Source organism: Schistocerca americana, chromosome 5, assembly GCF_021461395.2.
Source record: "Schistocerca americana isolate TAMUIC-IGC-003095 chromosome 5, iqSchAmer2.1, whole genome shotgun sequence".
Lineage (NCBI taxonomy): Eukaryota > Metazoa > Arthropoda > Insecta > Orthoptera > Acrididae > Schistocerca > Schistocerca americana.
In genome coordinates this window covers 559,399,214-559,427,199 of record NC_060123.1, presented here as the reverse complement: position 1 = coordinate 559,427,199, position 27,986 = coordinate 559,399,214, and the positions used below count along the sequence as shown (strand labels likewise).

At 43.9% G+C, this 27,986-nt stretch overlaps 1 protein-coding gene across 1 annotated transcript in view; it reads right to left on the bottom strand.

The window, feature by feature from the left end:
• LOC124616177 (cytochrome P450 6k1-like) overlaps window positions 1-27,986 on the bottom strand; it is an 82,688-nt gene that overhangs the window by 35,371 nt on the left and 19,331 nt on the right. Inside the window, exons 4-5 of the mRNA XM_047144463.1 lie at window positions 23,318-23,580; window positions 10,955-11,148 (exon numbers count right to left, since the gene is read on the bottom strand). Of these exons, the coding sequence (XP_047000419.1) occupies window positions 10,955-11,148; window positions 23,318-23,580 (457 nt within the window). The remainder of the gene's footprint in view (window positions 1-10,954; window positions 11,149-23,317; window positions 23,581-27,986) is intronic.

The following is a 27,986-nucleotide window of genomic DNA, read 5'->3' as shown; positions in this document are numbered from 1 at the left end:
GGAGATATTAACATTTTGCGGTTTCAAAGATAAACTAGTCAGCTTGTTACACAAAAGACAGAAGTATCCTTTACGCATTTCTGGCCCACTGGCAGACAGAAGCCTGATATCCTTAGTAGTAATTAAGTTTTGTTTTGATGTTATGTTTAGAATGTTCAAAAATGGTTCAAATGGCTCTGAGCACTATGCGACTTAACTTCTGAGGTCATCAGTCGCCTAGAACTTAGAACTTATTAAACCTAACTAAGTTAAGGACATCACACACATCCATGCCCGAGGCAGGATTCGAACCTGCGACCGTAGCGGTCGCTCGGTTCCAGATTGTAGCGCCTAGAACCGCACGGCCACTCCGGCCGGCTTTAGAATGTTTCTCATTTACAATGTAAGTAGGGAACACATTTTGGAAGGCGGATTAAGCGTCAGTTGTGAGGATTCGATTGGTTACCAATGTTTGCGTATGTGATATGAATGTCAGTGAATGCCACTTTGTGCGAAATTTCAGTAGACTCAAAAATGGTGACTCAGATGTAAAATTGTTTTTAGGTTTTGATTAGAGATATACACGGATGTTGAAATGTCTTTTAGTCGAAAGCGATCGCTGACGGCGCTGATGCGTACGCAAGAAGATACGTGAATATAGGCTCTTTCGGCGTATACTGTTGGAGAAAACTTCTCGGGTATCGAGACGGGTGTCGTAGTTTAAAATACCGTGACGTTTCGACGAGTGTTATACTCATCATCTTCTGGCGAAGTGTCGAGATATGCGGATACTTTGATATTTATATTAGTGGACATGCGGATACATTGATATTTATGTTAGTGGAATACCGAGAGGGTAGGGCGGTGCAGCTGTAGTAGTGAGGGTAGCGGGTACTCCGTGTAGGCTATCGTGCCGCCTCTTGCTGGCTGGATGGTTGTTTGTGGTCGCACTCCAGTCGCACTGCCGCTAACGTCGGATGCCATGCCGCACTTACTTGGCATCATTCGTCTCTGTTGACAAGATGTCGTGAACTTATGTTTCAAAGGATCTACATCTACATCTACATTTATACTCCGCAAGCCACCCAACGGTGTGTGGCGGAGGGCACTCTACGTGCCACGGTCATTACCTCCCTTTTCTGTTCCAGTCGCGTATGGGTCGCGGGAAGAACGACTGTCTGAAAGCCTCCGTACGCGCTCGAATCTCTCTAATTTTACATTCGTGATCTCCTCGGGAGGTATAAGTAGGGGGAAGCAATATATTCGATACCTCATCCATGCGTTTAAACTGAGGTGACAAAAGTCATGTGATAGTGATATGCACATGTACAGATGGCAATAGTATCGCGTACACGAGGTATAAAAGATAGTGTATTGGAGGAGCTGTCATTTATACTCAAGCGATTCATGTGAAAAGGTTGCCGACGTGGTTATGGCCGCACGACGGGAATTAACATACGACAAGCGTTTGAAAAGTCCGTGCAAAAATAAAAAATTACTTACATGTTTGGGGTAAACCTCTTTTTAATTTTCGACATAGTCTCCTTTTAGTCTTATACACTTCGTCCAACGCTGTTCTAATTTGTTGATACCTTCCGAATAATAGAAATTGTCCAAGTCTGCAAAATAGCTATTAGTTGCTGCAGTCACCTCGTTTGAATAAAATCTTTGTCCCACCAGCCATTTCTTCTAATTGGGGAGCAAACAGTAGTCGGAGGGAGCCAAGTCTGGAGAATAGGGGGGATATGAAACGAGACGGAGTCATATTTCCATTAATTTTGCGACCACAACTGGTGAGGTGTGTGCTGGTGCATTGTTGTGATGGAAAAGGACTTTTTTGCGGTCCAATGGCTGGCGTTTTTCTTGCAGCTCGGTTTTCAAACGGTCCAATAACGATAAATAATATGCATCTGTAAACGTTTTACCCTTTTCCGGATAGTCGATGAGGATTATCCCTTCCGAATCCCAAAAGACTCGCCATAACCTTTCCAGCCGAAGGACTGGTCTTCGCCTTTTTTGGTGCAGATTCTCCCTTGGTAACCCATTGTTTAGATTGTTGTTTGGTCTCAGGAGTATAGTAATGTATCCATGCTTCATCCACAGTGACGAAACGACGCTTAAAGCCATGCGGATTCTCCCTGAACAGCTGCAAACCATCCTTGCAACACTTTACACGAGTCCGTTTTTGGTCAAGCGTGAGCAGTCGCGGAACCCATCTTGCGGATAGCTTTCTCATGTCCAAATGTTTATGCAAAATATTCGTTCATTCGAAATGCCCACAGCACTAGCAATCTCATGCACCTTAACTCTTCTGTCATCCATTAATTATTTCTGGAGTCGTAACCTCCACAGGGCGTCCAGTACGTTCAGCATCACTTGTGCCGATATGGCCACTCCGTAAGTTTTTAAACCACTGATAAACTGTTCTAATCGAAGGTGCAGAGTCACCGTAATGTTTATCAAGCTTCTCTTTAGTCTCCTGAGGTGTTTTGCCTTTCGTAAAGTAATGTTTTAATCACCACACAAAGTTCTTCTTCGTCCATTTTTTTGACAATCACTCTACTTCCTCGATTCACACGAATGCCAAACACAAAGAAATAGACCAATATGGCTGAGACTTGGTGTGCGTTCTTTCCAAAGATGCTACTAACTAAAAATGACCTCAATACGCGCCGGTGGTGCCATCTCTCGGACTTTGCACGGACTTTTCAAATGCCCCTCGTACTTTGAACGCGGACTGGTAGTTGGAGCTACACGTTTGGGATATTCTGTTTCGGAAATCTTTAGGTAATTCAATACCCCGAGATCCATAGAGTCAAGAGTGTGCCGAGAATGACAAATTTCAGCCATAACTTCTCACCACAGACGACGCAGTGGCCGACGGCCTTCATTTAACGACAGAGACCAGAGGCGTTTGCGTACAGTTGTCGGTGCTAACAGACAAGCGACAGTGCGCGAAATAGCCGCAGGAATCAGTGTGGGACGTACGACAGACGAACGTATCCGTTAGGACAGTGCGGCGAAATGTGGCGTTAATGGGCTGTGGCAGCAGACGACCGACGCGAGTGCCTTTGCCAACAGCACGACATCGCCTGCAACGCCTCTACTGGACTCATGACAATATTGGTTGGACCCTACATAACTGGAAAACTGTGAGCTGGTCAGATGAGTTCCGATTTCTGTCTATAAGAGCTGATGGTAGGGTTCGAATGCGACGCAGACCCCACGAAGCCATGGGCCAAAGTTGTCAAGAACGTACTGTGCAGGCTGATGGTGGCTCCATAATGGACTGCGTCCTCTGTTCCAACTGAACCGATCATTAAACAGAAATGGTTATATTCGGTTAATTGGAGACCATTACCGTGGAATTACTACGGACGACAATGCGCCCCATGTCACCAGGCCGCAACTGTTCGCGATCGGTTTGAAGAACATTCTGAACAGTGCGAGCGAATGATTTGGTAGCCACCCGGATCGCCCGACATGTATCCTGTCGAACATTTATGTGACACAACTGAGAGGTCAGTTCGTGCACAACTCCTGCAACGGTAACCCTTTCGCAATTATGGACGGCTATAGAGGAGCATGGCTCAGTTTTTCTGCAGGGGACTTACAGCGTCTTTTGGAATCCATACCACGTTGTGTTGCTGCACTAAGCCGGACAAGAGGAGATTTGACACGATGTTAGAGGGTATCCCATGACTGTTGTCACCTCACTGTATGAAGCTGTCTTAATAGCTGGTTACTCGGCGAAGCACCTTGGTGCTCTGGAAGTCACAGGCGTGGTTTTACTTGAGGTTATGCTGTGCTGTCGGTGATTTTTCTGTCCACCCACTCGCACATCCCCGATGTTCTTCTCACAGCGTTCCGAAATACAGCACTTCGTTTATCCAACGTATTGTTGGCCACGTTCGCAGGCAATTCTGTATATACGCAGTACTTCCATTTTTAGTGGATCTTTCACAGAGCCAAGTCATTCTTTTGTCTTCGGCGGTGGTCAGGTGACGGTTGTTTTGTTGAACTTTTCGAGTAGCCTCGCAATTTTGGCTGAGGGCGGTGCCAGGTATCGGAGGAAAGCGAGTCTCTTGTCTTCTTCTTAGTCTTCCTACTTTCCAGCATCTTACTTCTTCTATAATTCCATAATCTGCGCTTCACTGTATCCATTTTTGCGGATTACTTCCTTCATGTTTTTGGTTCGTTCTGGGGAGATTTTTACCACAGATAATGTGCACCCTTTGTTGCGGGCTGGTACAGCCTCACCCCGCCTCCCACCCCCACCCACCCACTCCGGCCCCAAGCCGGACTGTACGCGGCCGCTCACAGCCATGTGGAGGGGGGCACTCCACTAGTATAAATATCATAGCATCACCATATTTAAGCGCTTCGCCAGAAGTTGGTGAGTGTGACACTCGCCGAAATGTCGCACTATTTGTCCTAACCCTACGCACAGTCATTATGCTAGCTGGGCTGGTGGTAAGACTTTAGACCTCACGAATGATTCATTGCACTCATTTCATTCGATTTTCTACATCTGCATCTACATCTACGTGGATACTCTGCACATCACACTTAAGTCTTGGCAGACGATTCATCGAATCACCTTTCTAGTATTCCAATTTCGAACAGCGCTCGGAAAAAACGAGCACCTATGCGTTTCCGTGCGATAACTGATTTCCCTTATTTTATTATGACGATAGTTTCTCCCTATGTAGGTCGGCGTCAGCAGAACATTTTCGCATTCGGAGGAGAAAGTTGGTGATTGAAATTTCGTGAGAAAGTTCCGTCGCAACGAAAAACACCTTTGTTTTAATGATGCCCACTCCAAATACTGTATCATGTTCGTGACGCTCTCTCCCCTGTTTCGGGATAATGCAAAACGTGCTGCTCCTCTTTGAACTTTCTAGATGTACTCCGTTAATTCTATCAGATAAGGATCCCACACCGTGTAGCGGTACTCCAAAAGAGGACGGACAAGCGTAATATAGGCAGTCTCTTTAGTAGATCTGCTACATTTTCTAAGTGTTCTGTGAATGAAACGCAGTCTTTGGCTTGCCATCCCCACAAAATTTTCTGTGTGTTCTTTCCAATTTAAGTTGTTCGTAATTGCAATTCCTAAGTATTTAGTTGATAATACAGCCTTTAGTTTTGACTGATTTATCGTGTAACCGATGTTTAACGGATTCCTTTTAGCTCTCATGTGGATGACCCCACACTTTTCATTATTCAGGGTCAATTGTCAATTTTCGCATTACACAAATATCTCCTCTAAATCGTTATATAATTGGGTTTGATCTTCTGATGACTTTACGAGTCGGTAAGCGACAGTGTCATCTGCAAGCAACCTAAGACGGCTCCTCAGATTGTCTGCTAAATTATTTATATAGATAAGGAACGCCGGCCGGTGTGGCCGAGCGGTTCTAGGTGCTTCAGTCTGGAACCGCGCGCCCGCTACCGTCGCAGGTTCGAATCCTGCCTCGGGCGTGGATGTGTGTGACGTCTTTAGGTTAGTTAGGTTTAAGTAGTTCTAAGTTCTAGGGGACTGGTGATCTCACCAGTTAAGTCCCATAGTGCTCAGAGCCATTTGAACCATTTGAAGATAAGGCGCAGCAGAGGGCATGTAACACTTCCTTGTGGAACGCCAGAAATCACTTCTGTTTTACTCGATGACTTTCCTTCAGTTACTACGAACTGTGACGGCGAATCACGAATCCAATCAGATTAAAAAGTCGCTTGTGTGGTACAGTGTCAAAAGCCTTCTTGAAATGTACAAACACCCTCCACAACGCTCGACGGCCTGCCTATTCTTGGCTTAGCTGCTGTTATTCCTTCGCGTTTCCACTTCAGAATCTCTTTGTTACTCAGGTGAGATCGAATGTTGTTGTTGTTGTGGTCTTCAGTCCTGAGATTGGTTTGATGCAGCTCTCCATGCTACTCTATCCTGTGCAAGCTGCTTCATCTCCCAGTACCTACTGCAACCTACATCCTTCTGAATCTGTTTAGTGTTTTCATCTCTCGGTCTCCCTCTACGATTTTTACCCTCCACGCTGCCCTGCAATACTAAATTGGTGTTCCCTTGATGCCTCAGAACATGTCCTACCAACCGATCCCTTCTTCTAGTCAAGTTGTGCCACAAACTTCTCTTCTCCCCAATCCTATTCAATACCTCCTCATTAGTTACGTGACCTACCCACCTTATCTTCAGCATTCTTCTGTAGCACCTCATTTCGAAAGCTTCTATTCTCTTCTTGTCCAAACTAGTTATTGTCCATGTTTCACTTCCATACATGGCTACACTCCATACAAATACTTTCAGAAACGACTTCCTGACACTTAAATCTATACTCGATGTTAACGAATTTCTCTTCTTCAGAAACGATTTCCTTGCCATTGCCAGCCTACATTTTATATCCTCTCTACTTCGACCGTCATCAGTTATTTTACTCTCTAAATAGCAAAACTCCTTTACTACTTTAAGTGTCTCATTTCCTAATCTAATTCCCTCAGCATCACCCGATTTAATTTGACTACATTCCATTATCCTCGTTTTGCTTTTGTTGATGTTCATCTTATATCCTCCTTTCAAGACACTGTCCATTACGTTCAACTGCTCTTCCAAGTCCTTTGCTGTCTCTGACAGAATTACAATGTCATCGGCGAACCTCAAAGTTTTTACTTCTTCTCCATGAATTTTAATACCTACTCCGAATTTTTTTTTGTTTCCTTTACTGCTTGCTCAATATACAGATTGAATAACATCGGGGAGAGGCTACAACCCTGTCTCACTCCTTTCCCAACCACTGCTTCCCTTTCATGCACCTCGACTCTTATAACTGCCATCTGATATCTGTACAAATTGTAAATAGCTTTTCGCTCCCTGTATTTTATTCCTGCCACCTTCAGAATTTGAAAGATAGTATTCCAGTTAACATTGTCAAAAGCTTTCTCTAAGTCTACAAATGCTAGAAACGTAGGTTTGCCTTTTCTTAATCTTTCTTCTAAGATAAGCCGTAAGGTTAGTATTGCCTCACGTGTTCCAACATTTCTACGGAATCCAAACTGATCTTCCCCGAGGTCCGCTTCTACCAGTTTTTCCATTCGTCTGTAAAGAATTCGCGTTAGTATTTTGCAGCTGTGACTTATTAAACTGATAGTTCGTTAATTTTCACATCTGTCAACACCTGCTTTCTTTGGGATTGGAATTATTACATTCTTCTTGAAGTCTGAGGGTATTTCGCCTGTCTCATACATCTTGCTCACCAGATGGTAGAGTTCTGTCATGACTGGCTCTCCCAAGGCCATCAGTAGTTCTAATGGAATGTTGTCTACTCCCCGGGGCCTTGTTTCGACTCAGGTCTTTCAGTGCTCTGTCAAACTCTTCACGCAGTATCTTATCTCCCATTTCGTCTTCATCTACATCCTCTTCCATTTCCATAATATTGTCCTCAAGTACATCGCCCTTGTATAAACCCTCTATATACTCCTTCCACCTTTCTGCCTTCCCTTCTTTGCTTAGAACTGGGTTGCCATCTGAGCTCTTGATATTCATACAAGTGGTTCTCTTCTCTCCAAAGGTCTGAGATCGAATGGCGAGTCCTATTTCGAAGTCACCGAGCTCTCCTGAGCCCTGGCTGACCTGTTCTGCGCTTACCCCTTGTCCCTTCTCTACTGATAACGCACTACCCCCCACCCCTCCGCCCGCCCCCGCCTCCTCTTATATTGGTGCGTCCCTCTCACGTCGCATCCATTGGTCAATTCCGCATTGCCTGTCCATATATTTTTGATCAGGTAGTCTTGGTAAGATAGACTTCTCTTACAGATATTTGACAGCTACCACTCATTCTAGTGACAGATCGCCCTTGATGTACTCAAAGATATTGTGCCCTCTGACCTATGTACGTATATTACATTACCATTGTCTACGTTGAGAATAAGCTGCCTGCCCTTGCAGCAAGTTTTCCTGCAGTTCTTAAACCGCTACTTGGCCTCCACGTCTACAACCGCGCCTTCTGCAGACCTCCTCAGAGAGATGCGATCGTTATCTGCAGGTCGTCTATACGTGTATTGGAACAGCCACAATATTATGACACTTCCCTGAGTAACGCCAGACGCTCCCCAGCAAGGACTCCTACTGAATTCTGTTTGCTAGCTAGTTCTTAAAGTAGTCTAATAACTGTTTCGCTGTTCTGTGATCACGTATTTTGTTTGTGTTTTCGCCGCTTGTGATGCCTTAGCTAAACACTACTGTCGGCTGTGAATTCATTTCGAACTGTTTCACTGAGTAATAAACAGCGACTCACGCCATAGGACAAGATACAAATAATCGACCTGTCATTTTGTTGTAGGCTTTCCTAGTATTTGCAAATCGCTTCGTACAAATACCGTAACATTTTGTTTTTGAAGTTATATCCAGTGTCCTTTGCCACCCCTATCCAACATAATTACCGCTCCATCTCTAATACTGTCTCCTTTCTGAAACTTCACTCGTGACCTTAGTCTTCCTGACAATTTCTTTACAACTCCCACAAACTTATTCCTGCTTTTTACAATTATAAACACTATGGAGAAAGACTTCTAATGTGCACTATCGATAACTACAAAAGGGGAACAATATGAATGGAAGGGCAAGAAAGAATTACTCCGTTTAGAACGGGCGTCACGTAGAAACACTATCTTTCTCTTCTACTGTTCTACGTGTACAATAGCTCAAAAGTGTCGGGAAAGACCTACGATAATGATCACCGGATGTCAACAGAGGCGAAATCGCCTGTATTTAAGTAGACGGAGAGTACTGTGTTGTTAGTAGAGAAGTTCAATGACTTTGAAGGTCGACTAGTAACTGCGTGTCACCTGACTGGGAAATGCATCGGGGACATTTCAATCATTTTAAAGCTGCCCAAGTCGTTTGTTGTTGGTATGATCGTCAATTGGAAATGCGAAGAAAGAACCATAGCTAAACCAAGACCAGACATACCTCAAGTACTGATGGATGCCAACCTTCGAACATTGCGGGGGATGGTTGTACAAAAACCCATGATACGAACACATTTCACACCGTCTTACATTAGGTGCAGTAGAGGCACAATTCTGAGACTCTCATTGTTTTCATCAGCACGATGGACCCTGTCATAAAGCAGCATCTGTGAGGCATTAGTTTTGGGACAGTAACATTCCTGAAATTGATTTGTCAGTCCAGAGATGCTACGTGAATCCAATGGAATACTTTTTGGATGAGTTAGAACGTGGACTTCAGTCTAGATCCCAGCGTCCGACGTCAATACTTTCTCCAGTTTCGGCTCCTGAGGAGAATGGTGTGCCATTCTCCACGCTCATTCAGACACCTCATTGAATGCGTCCCCAGCAGAGTTTAAGCGTCGAAAAGACAAAGGGTCGACACAGCTCACATTAATATCCGATGATTGGTGCCCTAATACTTTTCATCAGATAATGAATGTCGATGATACAAGGGAAATAAAAGATGCGGTTCTCAGGTGAGATTATAATTTGGGGTGATGGGGTGTAAATGATAAGATTTACTGATGACACTTTTGTCCCATCTGTAGGTGGGGAAACATTACAGGACCAACTGAATAGGATAAACAGTCTATTGAATCCAGACTGTGGTTTGAGAGTAAACGAAAAGATGAAAGTATTAAGGAGAATCAGAGTGGGGAGTTCGTGGTAAGCTATGTGATGGAATTATGCTGAGTTGGAAGCAAAATAATGTTTGACAGAAGATGTAACAAGCATATTAGAAACGGACTACCAAAGGTGAAGAGAGCATCCTCACCACAAACGGAATACTCCTATCAAACATAGGCCCTAACTCGAGAATAAAATATCTAAACCTCTACATCTGGAATACAGCAATGTATGAAAATTAATCACGTACTATAGGAAAATCTGAAAAGAAGAGAATCGACGCGTTTTAAATTTGGTGTTACAAAAGGATGTCGTAAATTAAGTACACTGATACGATAAGAAATGACGTACTCCACAGAACCGATGAGGAAAGAAATGTATAGAAAAAGTTAAATAGAAGAGGGAATAGGAAGACAGAAATTGTGTCAAGACATCATGGAAAGTTTTAATGTGTTGGAGGAAACTGTAGAGTCCATGGATAGTAGGGGAAACATATTAGAATACAGAGAAGAAGTAATTGAGGCTATGGAGTGCAGGTCTACTTTGAGATGAAGCGACTGGGACAAGAGAGAAAACTGTAGTGACACGTCAAACCACTCGGAAAATTAATAACCGAATAATTAAGAAAACATTGTGAATCTCCTTCTAGGACGTTGAACTGAATGTGCACACACTACTGCAGGCAAGACGCCAACACATTAGGAGTATTTCTATGGCTGCGTCATGTAAGCTTGTGAGTGGTTAGAGTAGTATAAGAGGCAGTCAAAGGAAGACGAGGCAGATGGAAAAAAGTAAACTGTTTATTATTTCAGAATTAATAGCAATGATTTTTAATACATTTATCCTTCTTAAGGCAAAACGGTCAATGCCTTCACAGGAAAATGTTTGCGGTTGCCTACGAACCATGAGTATAATCATGCGTGCACCTTTTCGGCCGAACCAACTCCTGCAGCGTAGCCGAAGCAACCTGCGAACAAAATGCTTGCCCAAATGTTGCCGAAGTTATTGGACTATTCTCCAGAAGTTTAGCTGGAAAGCCGTCGATTTGCTTCGCACGAAGAGGCGCACTCCTGGGTACAGTCATGGTTCCGTAGGCAAACACAAACATTTTTCCGGGAAAGCATACACCGTTTTGTCTCACAGTGTGCTGCATGTATTAAAAGCTATGGCGATTACTTTTGAAACAATGAACACGTTACTTGCTTTGTTCTGTCTGTCTCGTTTTGTTTTTCGTAATACATATTTACTGAAAGAAATTCAGAGTGGATTTAGGATTAAATAACACAGTAAAAGACATCGTTCATCATTGTTGTTGCGGTGTTTACAGTTTACTTACTCCAGTTACTGTTTTCGTCGTCTTGGGCCTTTGCACTGCCGGACTTCTCGTCGTCCATGAAGCCTCTGTTCTTGAGCTGTATCAGCATGTGCATGAAATCATTGCGTTCCACCTTGTTACGCTCCCGGTAAGTCACTGTATCCCTCACCATATCCTCGAAATACTTCAGAACGTCCTTCCTCCCTATAAACGCCCTGAAATGGGGGGTAGACAGCAAACAACGTTGTTAGTAGCGTTATGACAAAACTAGTGACAGTTAGACAAAACTGTGAAGGACAGAGAATATTACATTATTTGTAGCAAAGTTTTCGTGTTTAATCCTGTGTACTGCAAGCACATACTTTTAGATGTAACGTTGACGCTTTCTTTGGATGTTTTCAACTAGACTTTCGCTCAGTGGTAACACCAGAAGTAGATAAAACATCTGGCTGTAAGTACTGGCAGCATTTTTTCAACTGGACTGTCGCTCAGTGGCAACAACGGAAGTGTACAAAACACTTGGCCGTAAGTACTGGTAGACAGATGTCGTTATTCCCGTTGTGCATACGTGACTTTCAGATGTAAGTTGAGAGGCGGCATTGTACAGCTTTCTGAAGAGAATACCACTTACTGAAATGTGTCCTCTTTTCTCAAGAGTTCCTATGGTATAGCTGCCTAACACCGCGAGGAATATTGATGCTAGTCATAGTAAAAAGACGAATGTACACTACTGGCCATTAAAATTGCTACACCACGAAGATGACGTGATACAGACGCGCAATTTAACTGACAGGAAGAAGATGCTATGATATGCAAATGATTAGCTTTTCAGAGCATTCACACAAGGTTGGCGCCGGTGGCGACATCTACAATGTGCTTACATGAGGAGAGTTTGCAACCGATTTCTCATACACAAACAGCAGTTTACCGGCGTTGCCTGGTGAAGCGTTGTTGTGATGCCTCGTGTAAGGAGGAGAAATGCTTACCATCACGTTTCCGACTTTGATAAAGGTCGGATTGTAGCCCATCGCGATTGCGGTTTATCGTATCGCGACATTGCTGCCGGTGTTGGTCGAGATCCAATGACTGATAGCAGAATATCGAATCGGTGGATTCAGGAGAGTAATACTGAACGCAATGCTGGATCCCAACGACCTCGTATCACTAGCAGTCAAGATGACAGGTATCTTATCCGCATGGCTGTAACGGATCGTGCAGCCACGTCTCAATGCCTAAGTCAACAGATGGGGACGTTTGCAAGACAACCATCTGCACGAACAGTTCGACGACGTTTGCAGCAGCATGGACTATCAGCTCGGAGACCATGACTGCAGTTACCCTTGACGCTGCATCACAGACAGGAGCGGCTGCGATGGTGTACTCAACGACGAACCTGGGTGCACGAATGGCAAAACGTCATTTTGTCGGATGAATCCAGGTTCTGTTTACAGCATCGTGATGGTCGCATCCGTGCTTGGCGACATCGCGGTGAACGCACATTGGAAGCGTGTATTCGTCATCGCCATACTGACGTATCACCCGGCGTCATGGTATGGGGTGCCATTGGTTACACGTCTCGGTCGCATTGACGGCACTTTGAACAGTGGGCGTTACATTTCAGATGTGTCACGACCCGTGGCTCTACCCTTCATTCGATCCCTGCGAAACCCTATATTTCAGCAAGATAATGCACGACCGCATGTTGCAGGTCCTGTACGGGCCTTTCTGGATACAGAAAATGTTCGACTGCTGCCCTGGCCAGCACATTCTCCAGATCTCTGCCCAATAGAAAACGTCCGGTCAATGGTGGCCGAGCAACTGGTTCGTCACAATGCGCCAGTCACTACTCTTGATGAACTGTGGTATCGTGTTGAAGCTGCATGGGCAGCTGTACCTGTACACGCCATCCAAGCTCTGTTTGACTCAATGCCCAGGCGTATCAAGGCCGTTATTACGGCCAGCGGTTGTTGTTCTGGGTGCTGATTTCTCAGGATCCATGCACCCAAATTGCGTAAAAATGTAACCTCGTGTGAGTTCTAGTATAATAAATTTGTCCAATGAATACCCGTTTATCATCTGCATTTCTTCTTGGGGTAGCAATTTTAATGGCTAGTAGTGTGCTTTATTGACACTTTCCTTTTATCCGATGTTAGAAGCTGCCACATCCAACAAGAGCGTGCTATGTTGCAAATCGAACTTGAAGATAAAAGTACGTGTTAAGTATTGAGAGTTATTGTGATGTTTTGTGAAATTATATTTTTTTAGTCAACGTGTAGAAAAGCGCAGTCATAGATAATGTAAATTATTCACTGATATGTAACCAGCAGTTAATTCAAAAGGCTGATTTGACTAAAATATTTGTTGACACCATTCTCTGTACTGTTGTACCAATTTGAACCTAGACAGTCAATTTAATTAAATTCACAAGTTTGATGTATTAAGAAGAAATGGCTATTAAAAGAATAGCCGACAGATAAGGACTTACCGCAACCGACGATATAGATTCGTGGAGAAAGCAACTGCTAAAAATTTAATACGAACCTTTTTAACCTCGCTAATGACAGAACAAAGTGTATAAGTAGCAGTTTTAATGAGCTCAGAGAAGATGTGTTGCGGATTACTTGCTTAAAGGAGCTCCGTAATATTATTCAGTATCATTATCGCTGCAAAAGGTTAGATCAAAGTCGCTGCATATCGCTTGTTTTGCGACTCGTATTACGTACTGAGCGAGAGTCAGTACATCAACGAATTGCTGGAATTAATAGATCGTAGAAAGAAACGTGTAACATGCTAATGAGCTTCGCGATGCATTTGCTTAGGAGACTTTCCCTATACCCTCGCCGTTGATAACTGATTCTGGTGATGACTTCCCGTCTTCAGCGTCGTATTTACATGTTACTGATGATAATTTTGCCTTTCGGTGTCATATCTCACATAGTATTCCGCAAATTGATCCCATATTTATTAATGATAATTGTAAACAACATTATATCATTCATCATAAACAATAAAGCTTTCCGCCATCTGTATATATGCGCATGTGCGTGGCCACGGACTCAGGGGGAGCAGGGAATCAAAGAATAAACACAGTAAATGTCAAAAAAATACCTTTACCGTCAAATAAAAACAAAGCAACAACCAAAATAAAGGCAATATTGCAACATGGCTCCTTTCGCAGTCTGGTTTTATATTACATCCGCGCCCTAAAAGTGAGTTACTTGTTCCTCAGATAATTTCGTTCGCTGCCGAATCCATCTGCTTGCGAGGCCTGTGTCTGTCTTGATCGCTGGCGAAGCTTTGGGCAGTGAAAGACAATCAGGTCACGAGCAGCCAAAATTCATTTCTTTACAGAACTTCGGATGGTCGAACAAAGCTTTACTCTTATCCCTGCCTCTTTGTCGAATAAAAGTAATAGACGCTTGTGTCCTGTGTTTCAAGGCGGACGCGTTCTACGTGCTGTGTCACAGGATTTGATGAGGTCGTGGTTTGTCTCGGGCCCGCATTTCATTAAAGTTTCTCTAATTTACATATGCTTCAAGGTTATGAAAAATCCACCTAATTTCTCGTGTCGCATTTTTATTCGTTTTATTGAGGGAACTTAGGAACTTTTTTGGTCCATTCGTTTTCACCAGAGCTCTAGAAAGCCAGTATACGGTTTTCGTTCATGCGTCTGTGGATATAAGTGACTTAAAATGTTTTTCTCTCACTCGTAATAGCACGATTTTGATCTTTACAACAATATTTTGGAATTATGTCGGGCATCAATATAGAGGTTTCTTGTTGAACCTGTTGGATATGATGTATTACATTCGCCCATGACGGGCAATTCTTTCTGTAGAATCACTTTCTTTAATAATGCTTTCCATTATTTCTGGCGTTCGTAAATTCACTGCTTTTTCTACTAGGCTTTGTCTATGATTCCGTCCACACGTCCCTAATCTGCTCTTATGCATATTTATGATTCCATGGTGGAAATCCGTCCCATTCACTCACTTTGCTTGATCTTCGTGGGCCACTGCACTTCATGTTGCAGAGCTTTTGTTGCATCTCTCTTCGAATTTTCACAGCATTGCACGTAAGGCCATATGTTGCAGTTTCTACGAGACATGCAGTTGCAAAAAAAAACGTCACCGAAATTCACTTTTTCCATGACATCAGCTCAAAGGTTACTAGATTTTTCACATATTATAGGTTACAAATGGCAAGGACATTTGCTCTGCAGAAGCGAAATGTATAAGCAAGCCTTAATACACGATGATAATGGCTGTGCAGTGTTTGTAGTCAGTGTCCAGAATCTGAAATCTTACAGTATCATTTCGTAATGACCCCTTTGTTGCGCTTGCGAGAGTTCTGGCACATCCGAAATACTATTATTCAAGTCAGATTACGCTTCCAAGAAGCTAGTTTAGATAATTTTTCTGTAAATTTCAGAGCGAACTATGTTCAGGAAATATCACGAACAACCAAGTTTAAATGTTCAAAATGTGGTAGGCTTTCAACCTGTTCGAAAGTCAGCCATTTCACACATTTGAGAGGTCAAAATCTGCTATCAACTAACTTTCAATACCAAACTGCCCCATTCCGTGCACCATCACACACTTGGATGCTCTTCAAGGTGGTCGAGACGTCGCCGCTCTAGTGTGTACCTCTGTTCGATGACGCTCCTCCAGAGGTCATCCGAAGTGTGGGGAGGGTTCTTGCGACGACGTATTGGAAGTTTCAACTGATCTCAAGGTGCTGCTTGGGATTCATGTCATCCAATGTTGCAGGCCAATCCATTCTATTGATTCCTGCCTCCTGGAGTAAGGTGTTCACGAAATGGGCACGATGTGCCCATGCGTTACCGTCTTTAAAGACGAACCCATCGCCGACTGTTGAGCTGATCAGCACGTTGAAGGAACCTGTAGTGATACTGCGTATTCTGAAGTTACCCTCGACAGCTATGAGAGACTTATGAAATTCGTACGGATATCGGCCAAAAACCTGACTGCCATCCTGTCCTCCACACTCTTCTACTACGCTCATCAGGCTTTAAAGAAATCTTGTTCTTGTCGGTGAAAATATCTCCCGACACCATTCATCCGGGATTCATTCCAGGTGCCTACCTACTTAGCACTCCACAGTGATGAAGGGTCAGCACCGTTGTTTTGTACTGGATGCCTAGAGGCAAAATTGATCAAATGGAGACGGTTGCGTACTCATAGCTAATATCCTGGTAACTCCATTGATTTATGGAGTATATAAAATCCACAAGGAAAGCTTCCTCCTCCAGCCTGTCGTTAAAGGATAGACTCCCCTACTTACAATCTGGTGAAAACTAGGTCACCTCGTAGGACACACAGAATCGTATGCGAAGGATTCTACTCACTTCGTTCACAGGAGCAGTACGTACAGGATATTGATGTATTGGGCAGCTTCGACATAAAATCTCTCTTCTTCAACTTTCCAACTATCGGCTCCATTCAAGAACGAATACCTCTTGTTAACGGTGACCTGGTGCGGCTATGTTTATCGTCCAACTATTTCATCTGGTGCGATATATATTACATAATGAACAAACGTAGGGAGTGACAATCGAATCAACACTCTCTCCGACAGCAGAGGACATCTTTATGCAAGCATTTGAAAAAACTGCCTTAATCCACGCGTAATTCCGCCAACATTGTTGAGTGCGACACTTCAGCGACACATTCTTCATTTGGCCGCATGGAGAAGCTGAGTTCCTTCAGAATATCAATTACTTGGAATGCAGGTGGACGGCGTAGGTTATCTTCAAGCAGAAACTTTCCAACAGTTAGTAATAAAATGATATTTATTAGATATGGACGGCCAGGGTGGCCGAGCGGTTCTAGGCGCTATAGTCTGGAACCGCGTGACCGCTACGATCGCAGGTTCGAATCCTGCCTAAGGCATGGATTTATGTGATGTCCTTAGATTAGTTAGGTTTAAGTAGTTATAAGTTATACGGGACTGATGACCTCAGAAGTTAAGTCTCATAGTGCTCAGAGCCATTTGGACCATTTTTATTAGATATGAAGAAATAATGAACTTCACAAGTCCCCTAAAATACTAAAGTCCAGTCACTGTACCTCTGAGTGAGGCATACGTAAAGCCCAGAGCTGGCCTACGATGCCTAAGAGCCTGTGTCTCGGAGACGACGGACGAACACTGCAGCTTGTAGACTCGGTCGAAACTGGAGACAGTACGCTACTCGGAGCACTGAAGAGAATTGTCTGCTGTTGCTCAGTGCTCCGGTTTAACGAGGCACCGAGCAGTCGCTATCCACGCAAGTGATGGCCAGGGACTAGTAGCTGCGGCCCATGGCGGACCTCGGTGTAGTTGGAACTGCCAACCCATACCGCTGCTGCGCTACGATTGTTTCGAGGGTGGCTTATCGATTGTGGAGGGGTACTCTCTGACGTCACGAGTACCGTCACCGCATCAACAATATACATAAGAACATCCATTTCACACTAGAATAAGAAAGTAACAGTGAGATTCTGTTCCTGCTCGTGAAGGCCTACAGCACTCCCATCGACAAACTGGAACACTAGATCTACCGGAAACCTGTCTACGCAAACCAGTACCCACACTCCGAATCCCATCATCTTCCGGCTCAGAGGTATCCCATCTTACATACGCTAACAGGTCAAGCCCATCGCGTCAGTGATAAAAATAGTATCAAATAATAATTGAAAGCGTTGCATTACACCTACCGAGGCATCGGGTACGACAACAAAGCAATAAGAATTCTAACAAGGGAACCTCCCCATCGCACCCCCCTCAGATTTAGTTATAAGTTGGCACAGTGGATAGGCCTTGAAAAACTGAACACAGATCTATCGAGAAAACAGGAAGAAGTTGTGTGGAAGTATGAAAAAATAAGCAAAATATACAAACTGAGTAGTGCATGCGCAAGATAGACAATATCAAGGAGAATGTGATCTCAGGAGCGCCGTGGTCTCGTGGTTAGCGTGACCAGCTGCGGACTGAGAAGTCCTTGGTTCAAGTCCTCCCTCCAGAGAAAAGTTTAACTTTTCATTTTCAGTTTATGTGACAAACTTATGTTTTCATCACTTTTTTGGGAGTGACTATCACATCCACAAGAAAACCTAAATCGGGCAAGGTAGAAGAATCTTTTTACCCATTCGCCAAGTGTACTAGTTAGGTGGGTCGACGACATATTCCTGTCATGTGACGCACATGCTGTCACCAGTGTCGTATTGAATATATCAGACGTGTTTTCCTGTGGAGGAATCGGTTGACCTATGACCTTGCGATCAAATGTTTTCGGTTCCCATTGGAGAGGGACGTCCTTTCGTCAACTAATCGCACGGTTTTGAACTATCCTATAAATTCTTCCAATCCATATGTGGCATACAGCAAACCAGTGCTTAACAGTATTGGTTAAAACCAGTCTTGGTTCCAATTTTTAGTTTTTTATTTTTCAACGACGTGTCTCGCCTTATTTAGGCATCTTCAGGTTATGTTTTCTAGATGGACGCGAGAGACACCAAGATTTGCACAACGCGTTCCCGTTCACAGGAGCGAGTAACAGAATAAGATGAGGGCTCAGGTAGTAAGCATAAGGCGAAACGCGTCGTTGAAAAATAAAAAACTAAAAATTGCAACCAAGACTGTTTTTAATCAATACTATCCTATAAATTGTTTTTAACACGTTTCTGGGGTATCGAGTAGTGTAGCGTCCTGGTACGTTTAGGACGAGAACACGAAATGTGAGAGATTCAGGCTGCTTATAATTAAACTGATTGTGCCGTTGTGCGGCCTTTTTACATTGCAAGACGCAGAAACGATGTAACTATCTTCATTAATCGATGCCCTCGCAGAGTATGCTGAAAAAATAATAGTTTCACTTTATGCCAAAATGTCAGAAAAAGAGCGCTGTAAGCAGCCATAATGTGACATGTTTCCTGTTTTGACGTCAGTGTGCAGTTTGCCGCTTGGTGATGCGTGTTGATTCCTTTTGTGAAGTGAGTATTGGTTTAAAGGCTTAAGAGTACGAAACGGAATGGCTATTGAGAAAAAAGACCGTGTACTGCTGAAGTTGTTTTACCAGTATGTCGGCAATAGCAGCGTTGTATTGCGGGAGTATCTCCGAAAGAAACAGCTACAAAGAGGCCCTATGCCAATAAGTGGGCGGAAGAATACGATCAAGAAATATGGAGAAACAGGTGAATTAGGTGGTGCAGCAGGGAGAGGGAGGCGGCCCCTTCCCACGGCAGTTGTTGTATATATATCTGACCGTACGGTAAAAGGCTCAAATTCTATAGCCAGTGCTGGAGCTGTGTCACGGTAATTCTCTCTCCCCTGGTCAACAGTTCGGAAGATTTTGCGGCGAATTTTACTCTGGTATTCCTACAGGATTCAGAATGTGCACCAAAGGAAGCCCACATCGCCTTCACTTCGCCCTTTGCTTTTTTGGCACACAAGAAAATGGATGTCATGTGGCCCGCGGATGTTCTTTGGTCGGACGAGGCACATTTTAGTCTGCCGGGTGCCATGAATTCGTAGAACTGACGCATATGAGATTCTGCTACGCCAAATGTTGCGCAGGAACATTCACTGCACTCAGTTTGTTTGACAATGGTGTGATTTCACAAGCTCCGTCGTTCTCGGCACGTTTTTCTTCAAGAATATAACACCTCACGGGCGTGTTAGTTGTACAGTGACACCTTGTGCTACTCATGATCCCATCTTTGTCAGCACGCGACTGTGTCCACACCACTATTTTCATGTAAGATGGGGCGACACCACTTGTCGCTTGCCAGTTGACCGATTTGCTTTGAAAGCCTTCCGTAAAGACAGCCTCATCTCTAAGCAATTTCAAGATGTGTGGCCTTCCAGATCCCCCGACCAAAATCCACGTGCCTTCTGGTTCTTGGAATATCTGAAAGACTGTGTATGTCACGGGTGTATCTGAACTCTTCCTGACCTGAAGGATAGCATACGACAACATATCGCTCTGATTACATCGATATGCTGCGAGCAACTGTCGACGACGCTGTGCTAGGGAGCCGAGAGATCATATTGAACACATCTCGTAACTTGTGACCATGCCCTAATAAACATGTCAAAAACACCGTTATCATGTATTTGACCGTTCCTTCCCTTCTCCTGCACCCAGACCACATTATAACTGGTTAAAACGGCATCTTTTCACCTGGTGGCAGAAAGTGGAACTATTATTTTTTTCAGCAGACACAGCGAGCGCACAGATTAATGAACAGAAATAGGATGTTTCAGCCTTCTGCGATGTGCTGCCAAAGCAGAGTTACTAAACATAGCCTTCCGAAATGCCTTCGCAAAAGAAGACGAAGTAAATATTCCAGAATTAGAATCGAGAACAGCTGCCAACATGAATAACGTAGAAGTAAATATCCTCGGAGTAGTGAAGCAACTTAAATCATTTAACATAAGCAAGTCTTCTGGTCCAGACTGTATACCAATTAGGTTCCTTTCGGAGTATGCTGATGCTTTAGCTTCAATCATATACAACCGTTCGCTCGACGAAAGATACGTACCCAAAGGCTGGAAAGTTGCACGGGTCACACCAATACTCAAGAAAGGTAGTAGGAGTAATCCACTAAATTACAGGCCCATGTCGTTAACGTCGATATGCAGCAGGATTTTAGAACATACATTGTATTCGAACATAATGAATTACCTCGAAGAAAACGGTCTATTGACAGACCGTCAAGATGGGTTTAGAAAACATCGTTCATGTGAAACACAACTAGCTCTTTTTTCACGTGAAGTACTGAGTGCTATTGACAAGGGATTTCTGAACGATTCCGTATTTCAGGATTTCCGGAAGGCTTTTAACACTGTCCCACACAAGCGGCTCGTACTGAAATACCGTGCTTATGGAATATCGTCTCAGTTATGTGATTGGATTTGTGATTTCCTGTCAGAGAGGTCACAGCTCGTAGTAATTGACGGAAAGTCATACAGTAAAACAGGAAGTGATTTCTGGTGTTCCCCAAGGTAGTGTTATAGGCCATTTGTTGTTCCTTATCTATTATAAACGATTTGGGAGACAATCTGAGCAGCCGTCTTCGGTTGTTTGCAGATGACGCTGTCGTTTATAGACTAATAAAGTCATCAGAAGATAAAAAACAAACTGCAAAACGATTTAGAAGAAATATCGGAATGGTGCGAAAAGTGGCAGTTGACCTTAAATAACGAAAAGTCTGAGGTCATCCACATGAGTGCTAAAAGGAACTCTTTAAACTTCGGTTACACGATAAATCAGTCTAATCTAAAAGCTGTAAATTCAACTAAATACCTAGGTATTACAATTACGAACAACTTAAATTGGAAGGAACACATAGAAAATGTTGTGGGGAAGGCTAACCAAAGACTGCGTTTTATTGGCAGGACACTTATAAAATGTAACAGACCTACTAAAGAGACTGCCTACACTACGCTTGTCCGCCCTCTTTTAGAATACTGCTGCGCGGTGTGGGATCCTTAGCCGGCCGAAGTGGCCGTGCGGTTAAAGGCGCTGTAGTCTGGAACCGCAAGACCGCTACGGTCGCAGGTTCGAATCCTGCCTCGGGCATGGATGTTTGTGATGTCCTTAGGTTAGTTAGGTTTAAGTAGTTCTAAGTTCTAGGGGACTAATGACCTCAGAAGTTGAGTCCATTGTGCTCAGAGCCATTTGAACCATTTGTGGGATCCTTACCAGATAGGACTGACGGAATACATCGAAAAAGTCTAAGAATGGCAGCACATTTTGCATTATCGCGAAATATAGGAGAGAGTATCACAGAAATGACACAGGATTTGGGATAGACATCATTAAAAGAAAGGTGCTTTTCGTTGCGACGGAGACTTCTCACGAAACTCCAATCACCAACTTTCTCCTCCAAATGCGAAAATATTTTGTTGACATCGACCCACATAGGGACGAACGATCACCAAGATAAAATAAGGGAAATCAGAGCCCGTACGGAAATATATAGGTGTTCATTCTTTTCAAAATGGTTCAAATGGCTCTGAGCACTATGGAACTTAACTTCTGAGGTCATCAGTCCCCTAGAACTTAGAACTACTTAAACCTAACTAACCTAAGGACATCACACACATCCATGCCCGAGGCAGGATTCGAACCTGCGACCGTAGCGGTCGCGCGGTTCCAGACTGTAGCGCCTAGAACGCTCGGCCACTCCGGCCAGCTGTTCATTCTTTCCGCATGTAGATGTAGATGTAAACAGCCCGTACTGCAGCACTCGGAACACCGTCCGTTTGATTATAACCGCCCAGTAAGTCGGTAAACTTCTAGGTTACCTTCTCTATAATAAAGAGTCGTCCATGTATATTGTAAGTAGCCTGTTTATATGTTTGTATGTTGGCAGCGCTATAGACTGTAATTAATGCCACTGACAGCGCTCTACGCCTTAGGTAAGAGACTGCTAGTCCGTCCACCCACAGAGTCTCTTACCTAGGGTGCAGAGTGCTGTCAGCGATATTAATTACAGTCTATAGCGCTGCCAACATACAAACATATAAACAGGCTACTTACAATACCAACAGACGTATGAGGTTATCTATGAGTGACATACTTTTTGACGGAGTCTGACTCAACACATTTGAAAATGTACCGCGCTTTGATAGACAGGGAATCTTTCACAATCACGTAGTGATGCACAGACTGATCGATTCAGAAACGGAAGATATGTTGTCGGTATAAGGGTTTATTCATAAGCACCTCCATAGTTTCACAAGAGGACTGCTCGAAAGCTGCAAGACACACAAAAAATGACACATTTCAGTGGCTAGAGCATGTTTCCAAGTTCCAATTCGGCGTATGCACCAAGGTGTAATTGCACTAGGGAAAAAGGTATGTGAGAATATGTAAAAAGATCATACGATCCATCCTGGCGTTCCGGTTTAGCTCGGAACTCAATGAAAAGGTTTCCAAAAGCAGCCTGCTGTTGCGCCTTTCCAGGCAATTTTTGTCAGTGTCTTCAATGAACAACATGCTCGTATTGACACTTGTCATGTCACAAGCAGTGCCCACATTGGCCACCTCTTACGTGAGTTATAAATTGGGGAGACGCTCTATCCACTGATGTGCTGCTGTTTCCTGTATGTCATCTACTTTTCTAGCAGTCGTCATCCGAAACCCCAGAGATACTTATGAATAACCATGTATATTGACAGAAAGCGGAGTGACGTGGGGAAAATATAATCGGCCTACAAGTTTGTGAGTGATATGACGTAAACACAGGGATTAAAATCAGAGCAGAATGTCCGCACACACACTTTTTCTTTAAAGAGAATCATTGTTTCACATTTTATATACTTCGTTAGGTACCGACAGTTTCCAAAGTGTCTAGCAATCATGCTGCTATTACTCACCTGAAGAGTTTCGCAGTAGGTGGATGGACAGCAAGTAACAGCTGTTCCACCCTGTCCGACGTGTAGAACTCGAACAGTTTGCGGCCCCACACCCGAAACTCGGCGTCCGGATTGCGCTGGCAGTTGCACTCAACGCCGAAGGCGACGCTCCCGATGACGTCTATCGTGAACCTGGCCGAAACGTCGCGAATCTCTACTACTTGTTCCCTCCTCGCTGCATCGTCCAGAACTTCCACCATCTCGCGGCCGCATCTGTCTATCGTCTGCAAGCGTCAAATGTGCAACCATATAAAGCTCTAGACTACACTTCATCTCGTAGTAAATAAAGTATATGTGCAAAGATGTCCAGGAATAAATTTAGCTTCGAATGAGGAAAAAACAATAGATGCTGTCCACAGTAAGAATATGTAGGACACCCATGAGCATTTGATGGCTATGAGCGCTATGGGACTTAACTGCTGTGGTCTTTAGTCCCCTAGAACTTAGAACGACTTAAACCTAACTAACCTAAGGACATTACGCACATCCATGCCCGAGGCATGCGGTCGCGCGGTTCCAGACTGTAGCGCCTACAACCGCTCGGCCAACTCGGCCGGCAACCCATGAGCAACTGAACTACATTTAGTTACTGTATTGGAGAAAGAGTGCTTCTGTCACAAAGGCAATTTTAATATTTCATGACGAATAAATACACTCCAGTTGTATTTGACAAATTATTTATTTGGATAAAGTAGTACACATGACCCAGGTGTCAGGATGTAAATCCCATCTTCAGGCGCTTGATTGGGGACGGGAAAGTGCCAGTGAGGTAAAATGTCCAGCAAAGTTATCAAATCCATTGACCGATCTTGTAAGGCGTCCGCGACATGCTGCGGGCTGGGCATTTATGTGGTCCCGTTTTCCCAGTGTGGTATGGTTGACCCAAAGAACCTTTTCATGCCTCACCCACACGGGATCTTGCCCGCTACTAGATAAATTTTGCTGGATTTTTTAGATGACTGGGCGATCTTCTCCTATTCAATGAAGCGCCTGAAGACAGGATTTAATTTACATCCTGAAACCTGGGACGTGTACACGATTTTATCCAAGTAAAGGATTCGTTAAACGTAACTGGAGCGGATTTATTGATCATAAAAAAATTTAGCAGCAGTTGTGGATGTTGCCCAAACAGTATGTTATTATTTTAATAGTCGGGGAGTCGGCCGCTGTGACCGATCGGTTCTAGGCGCTTCAGTCCGGAACCCCGCTGCTGCTACGGTCGCAGGTTCGAATCCTGCCTCGGGCATGGATGTGTGTGATGTCCTTAGGTTAGTTAGGTTTAAGTAGTTCTAAGTCTAGGGGACTGATGACCTCAAATGTTAAGTCCCATAGTGCTTAGAGTTATTTGAACCATAATAGTCGGGGATCAAGTAACCACGAATTCGACAAATGTACTGGTCATCGGCGCGACAAAAGAGTGCAGAATAAGCAAAATGGTTGGTATCAGCTCACTTGACAATGGACAGATTGCGAATGCCCGACTGTGGGACACTGCATCTCCGAGGATGTTTAAGCACCGAACTTTACATGTGTCACTGTGTTAATTTTGTGTCTTGCATACTTCGATTTCGGGACAACTCACGCTGCCAGAAGAAACCATGGTGGCCGAAAAGGTCTTCAAGAGGTATTCTCGTACCGAGGATGTCTATGCGGGAAGAAGTGAACACATATTAGTGTTCCATTTTGCCTCAGCAGCGAAATTTGTAGCATTCTATTTCTGTATCGTGCCCATCCGTGTTTTCGCCTACAATATCTGCTGATAATGGAGGGCTCAGTCGCACTCGAATTGTATCAAAATCATTTAACCAATTCAGCATCACTTCAATATTAGGACTGATAAATAAACAGAGAAGCAACTCGTTAAAAGAGAATAGAGTTTTCCCTGAGATTTATTACAGTTAGAGAAGGGACGTGTTCAAGAAAGGAATATAGATTAACGACGAGGTCATTAGAGAAAGAGCTCTAGATTATATTGGGGCAGGATATTTGTAGTGTTCTATTACACACAATATGGTACAACACACTCTGTATTAAGCAAGAAACATGGATTAAATGTAATCACTTGATAGTTCACAATTCCAGTCCACGCCGGACCGCTGTAAATTGTGAAACACACCGGGGGGAATAATACCGACAGTCCAGGGCAAAGTAAATCCGTCAATAAACCGTAGCATCGCAATCCGAAACACGGTTCAGTGGAGGCTCCAGTAAACAGCCAGGTTACATAAGCACAGTGTAAGCGAGGTAGAGACTTTAGCACAGCACGATTCGAAGTCTCTTTCAGCCACCCAGAGGCTGGGCTTTATCTCAGAGCTGCATCTTCAGCAGGAGCCCCGTGCTGACCGCCAGATGAGTCACTGATAGCGGACACGGCAAGCTATTGACTTCGCCCTCGGATGACAGAGATACAGCAACCACTTTATCGGAAAGGTCCTGATAGTCATGTGAAGTGTGTTATATTAGCCACTGAAAACACAAATCAGGATGTCAGGATGGGTAACTTCTGCCCTTCTAACGTAAAATTTAACATAGTCGGGAAAAGATAACATATAACTTCAACAGTGTACTGGAAGTGTCACAGAACTAGATAAATCTTAATCACGAGATCTTTCTTACACAAGAGTGTTAAAAGTATGTATTTAGAAAAGGTACATATTTTTAAAAGAAGTACTAAAATTAGAATCCTTGTTGCGACCTCCCAGACGTGCTTGACAAAGCTGTGGTTCCTATACTCTTGTAGTGACTGTTCTTGTTGCTCCCAAGCTGGGCTCAAAATTACACTACTGGCCATTAAATTTGCTACACCACGAAGATGACGTGATACAGACGCGAAATTTAACCGACAGGAAGAAGATGCTGTGATATGCAAATCATTAGCTTTTCAGAGCACTCACACAAGGTTGGCGCCGGTGGCGACACCTACAACGTACTGACATGAATAAAGTTTCCAACCGATTTCTCATAAACAAACAGCAGTTGACTGGCGTTGCCTGGTGAAAAGGTTGTTGTGATGCCTCGTGTAAGGAGGAGAAATGCGTACCATCACGTTTCCGACTTTGATAAAGGTTGGATTGTAGCCTGTCGCGATTGCGGTTAATCATATCGCAACATTGCTGCTCGCGTTGGTCGAGATCCAATGACTGTTAGCAGAATATGGAATCGGTGGGTTCAGGAGGGTAATACGGAACGCCGTGCTGGATCCCAACGGCCTCGAATCACTAGCAGTCGAGAAGACAGGCATCTTATCTCTATGGCTGTAACGGATCGTGCAGCCACGTCTCGGTCCCTGAGTCAGCCGATGGGGACGTTTGCAAGACAACAACCATCTGCACGAACAGTTCGACGACGTTTGCAGCAGCATGGACTATCAGCTCGGAGACCTTGGCTGCGGCTACCCTTGACGCTGCATCTCAGACAGGAGCGCCTGCGATGGTGTATTCAACGACGAACCTGGGTGCACGAATGGCAAAACGTCATTTTGTCGGATGAATCTAGGTTCTGTTTACAGCATCATGATGATCTCATCCGTGTTTGGAGACATCGCGGTGAACTCACATTGGAAGCGTGTATTCGTCATCGCCATACTGGCGTATCACCCGGCGTGATGGTATGGGGTGCCATTGATTACACGTCTCGGTCACTTCTTGTTGTCATTGACGGCACTTTGAACAGTGGACGTTAAATTTCAGATGTGTTACGACCCGTGGCTCTACCCTTCATTCGATCCCTGTGAAACCCTACATTTCGGCAGGATAATGCCCGACTGCATGTTGCAGGTCCTGTACGGGCCTTTCTGGATACAGAAAATGTTCGACTGCTGCCCTGGCCAGCACATTCTCCAGACCTCTCACCAATTGAAAACGTCTGGTCAATGGTGGCCGAGCAACTGGCTCGTCATAATACGCCAATCACTACTTTTGATGAACTGCGGTATCGTGTTGAAGCTGCGTGAGCAGCTGTACCTGTCAAGCTCTGTTTGACTCAATGCCCAGGCGTATCAAGACCGTTATTACGGCCAGAGGTGGTTGTTCTGGGTACTGATTTCTCAGGATCTATGCACCCAAACTGTGTGAAAATGTAACCACATGTCAGTTCTAGTATAATATATTTGTCCAGTGAATATCCGTTTATCATCTGCATTTCTTCTAGGTGTAGCAATTTTAATGGCCAGTAGTGTATGTAGGGATCGAACAGGCTTGTCGGTCTGTTAAATGGCTGATGTGCGCCGGGCTGCTGGAAGTAAATAAGTCTCATACACCTCTCCCTTGAGAGGTAGGTATCGATTTGTTATTTTTATTATTATTACAATTTTTGTAGAATTTATTTAGTTATCATAAACATTCATGTTCGACCAATTAGTCACCTGTGTCTTTTTCATCCAGAGAAATTCTTGTCACTGGCGCAAAGTAGTCTCATATGATGCAATTGAAAAAAAGAAGAATGTATGAACTTTTTCTCTATCATTTAGCGAAGCTGACGTATTTGTAGTAAGATTTTGTGTTGTGTGCAGGCAACTCTACCCCGATTTAAATCGGCGTCGGCGTGGTTGGTATCCATAAAGGGTGTGGGCCGTAGATGTGAACGAATAAATTTTTATTCCTTGGCTGCCACTTCGTCTCTGGTGCTAGCG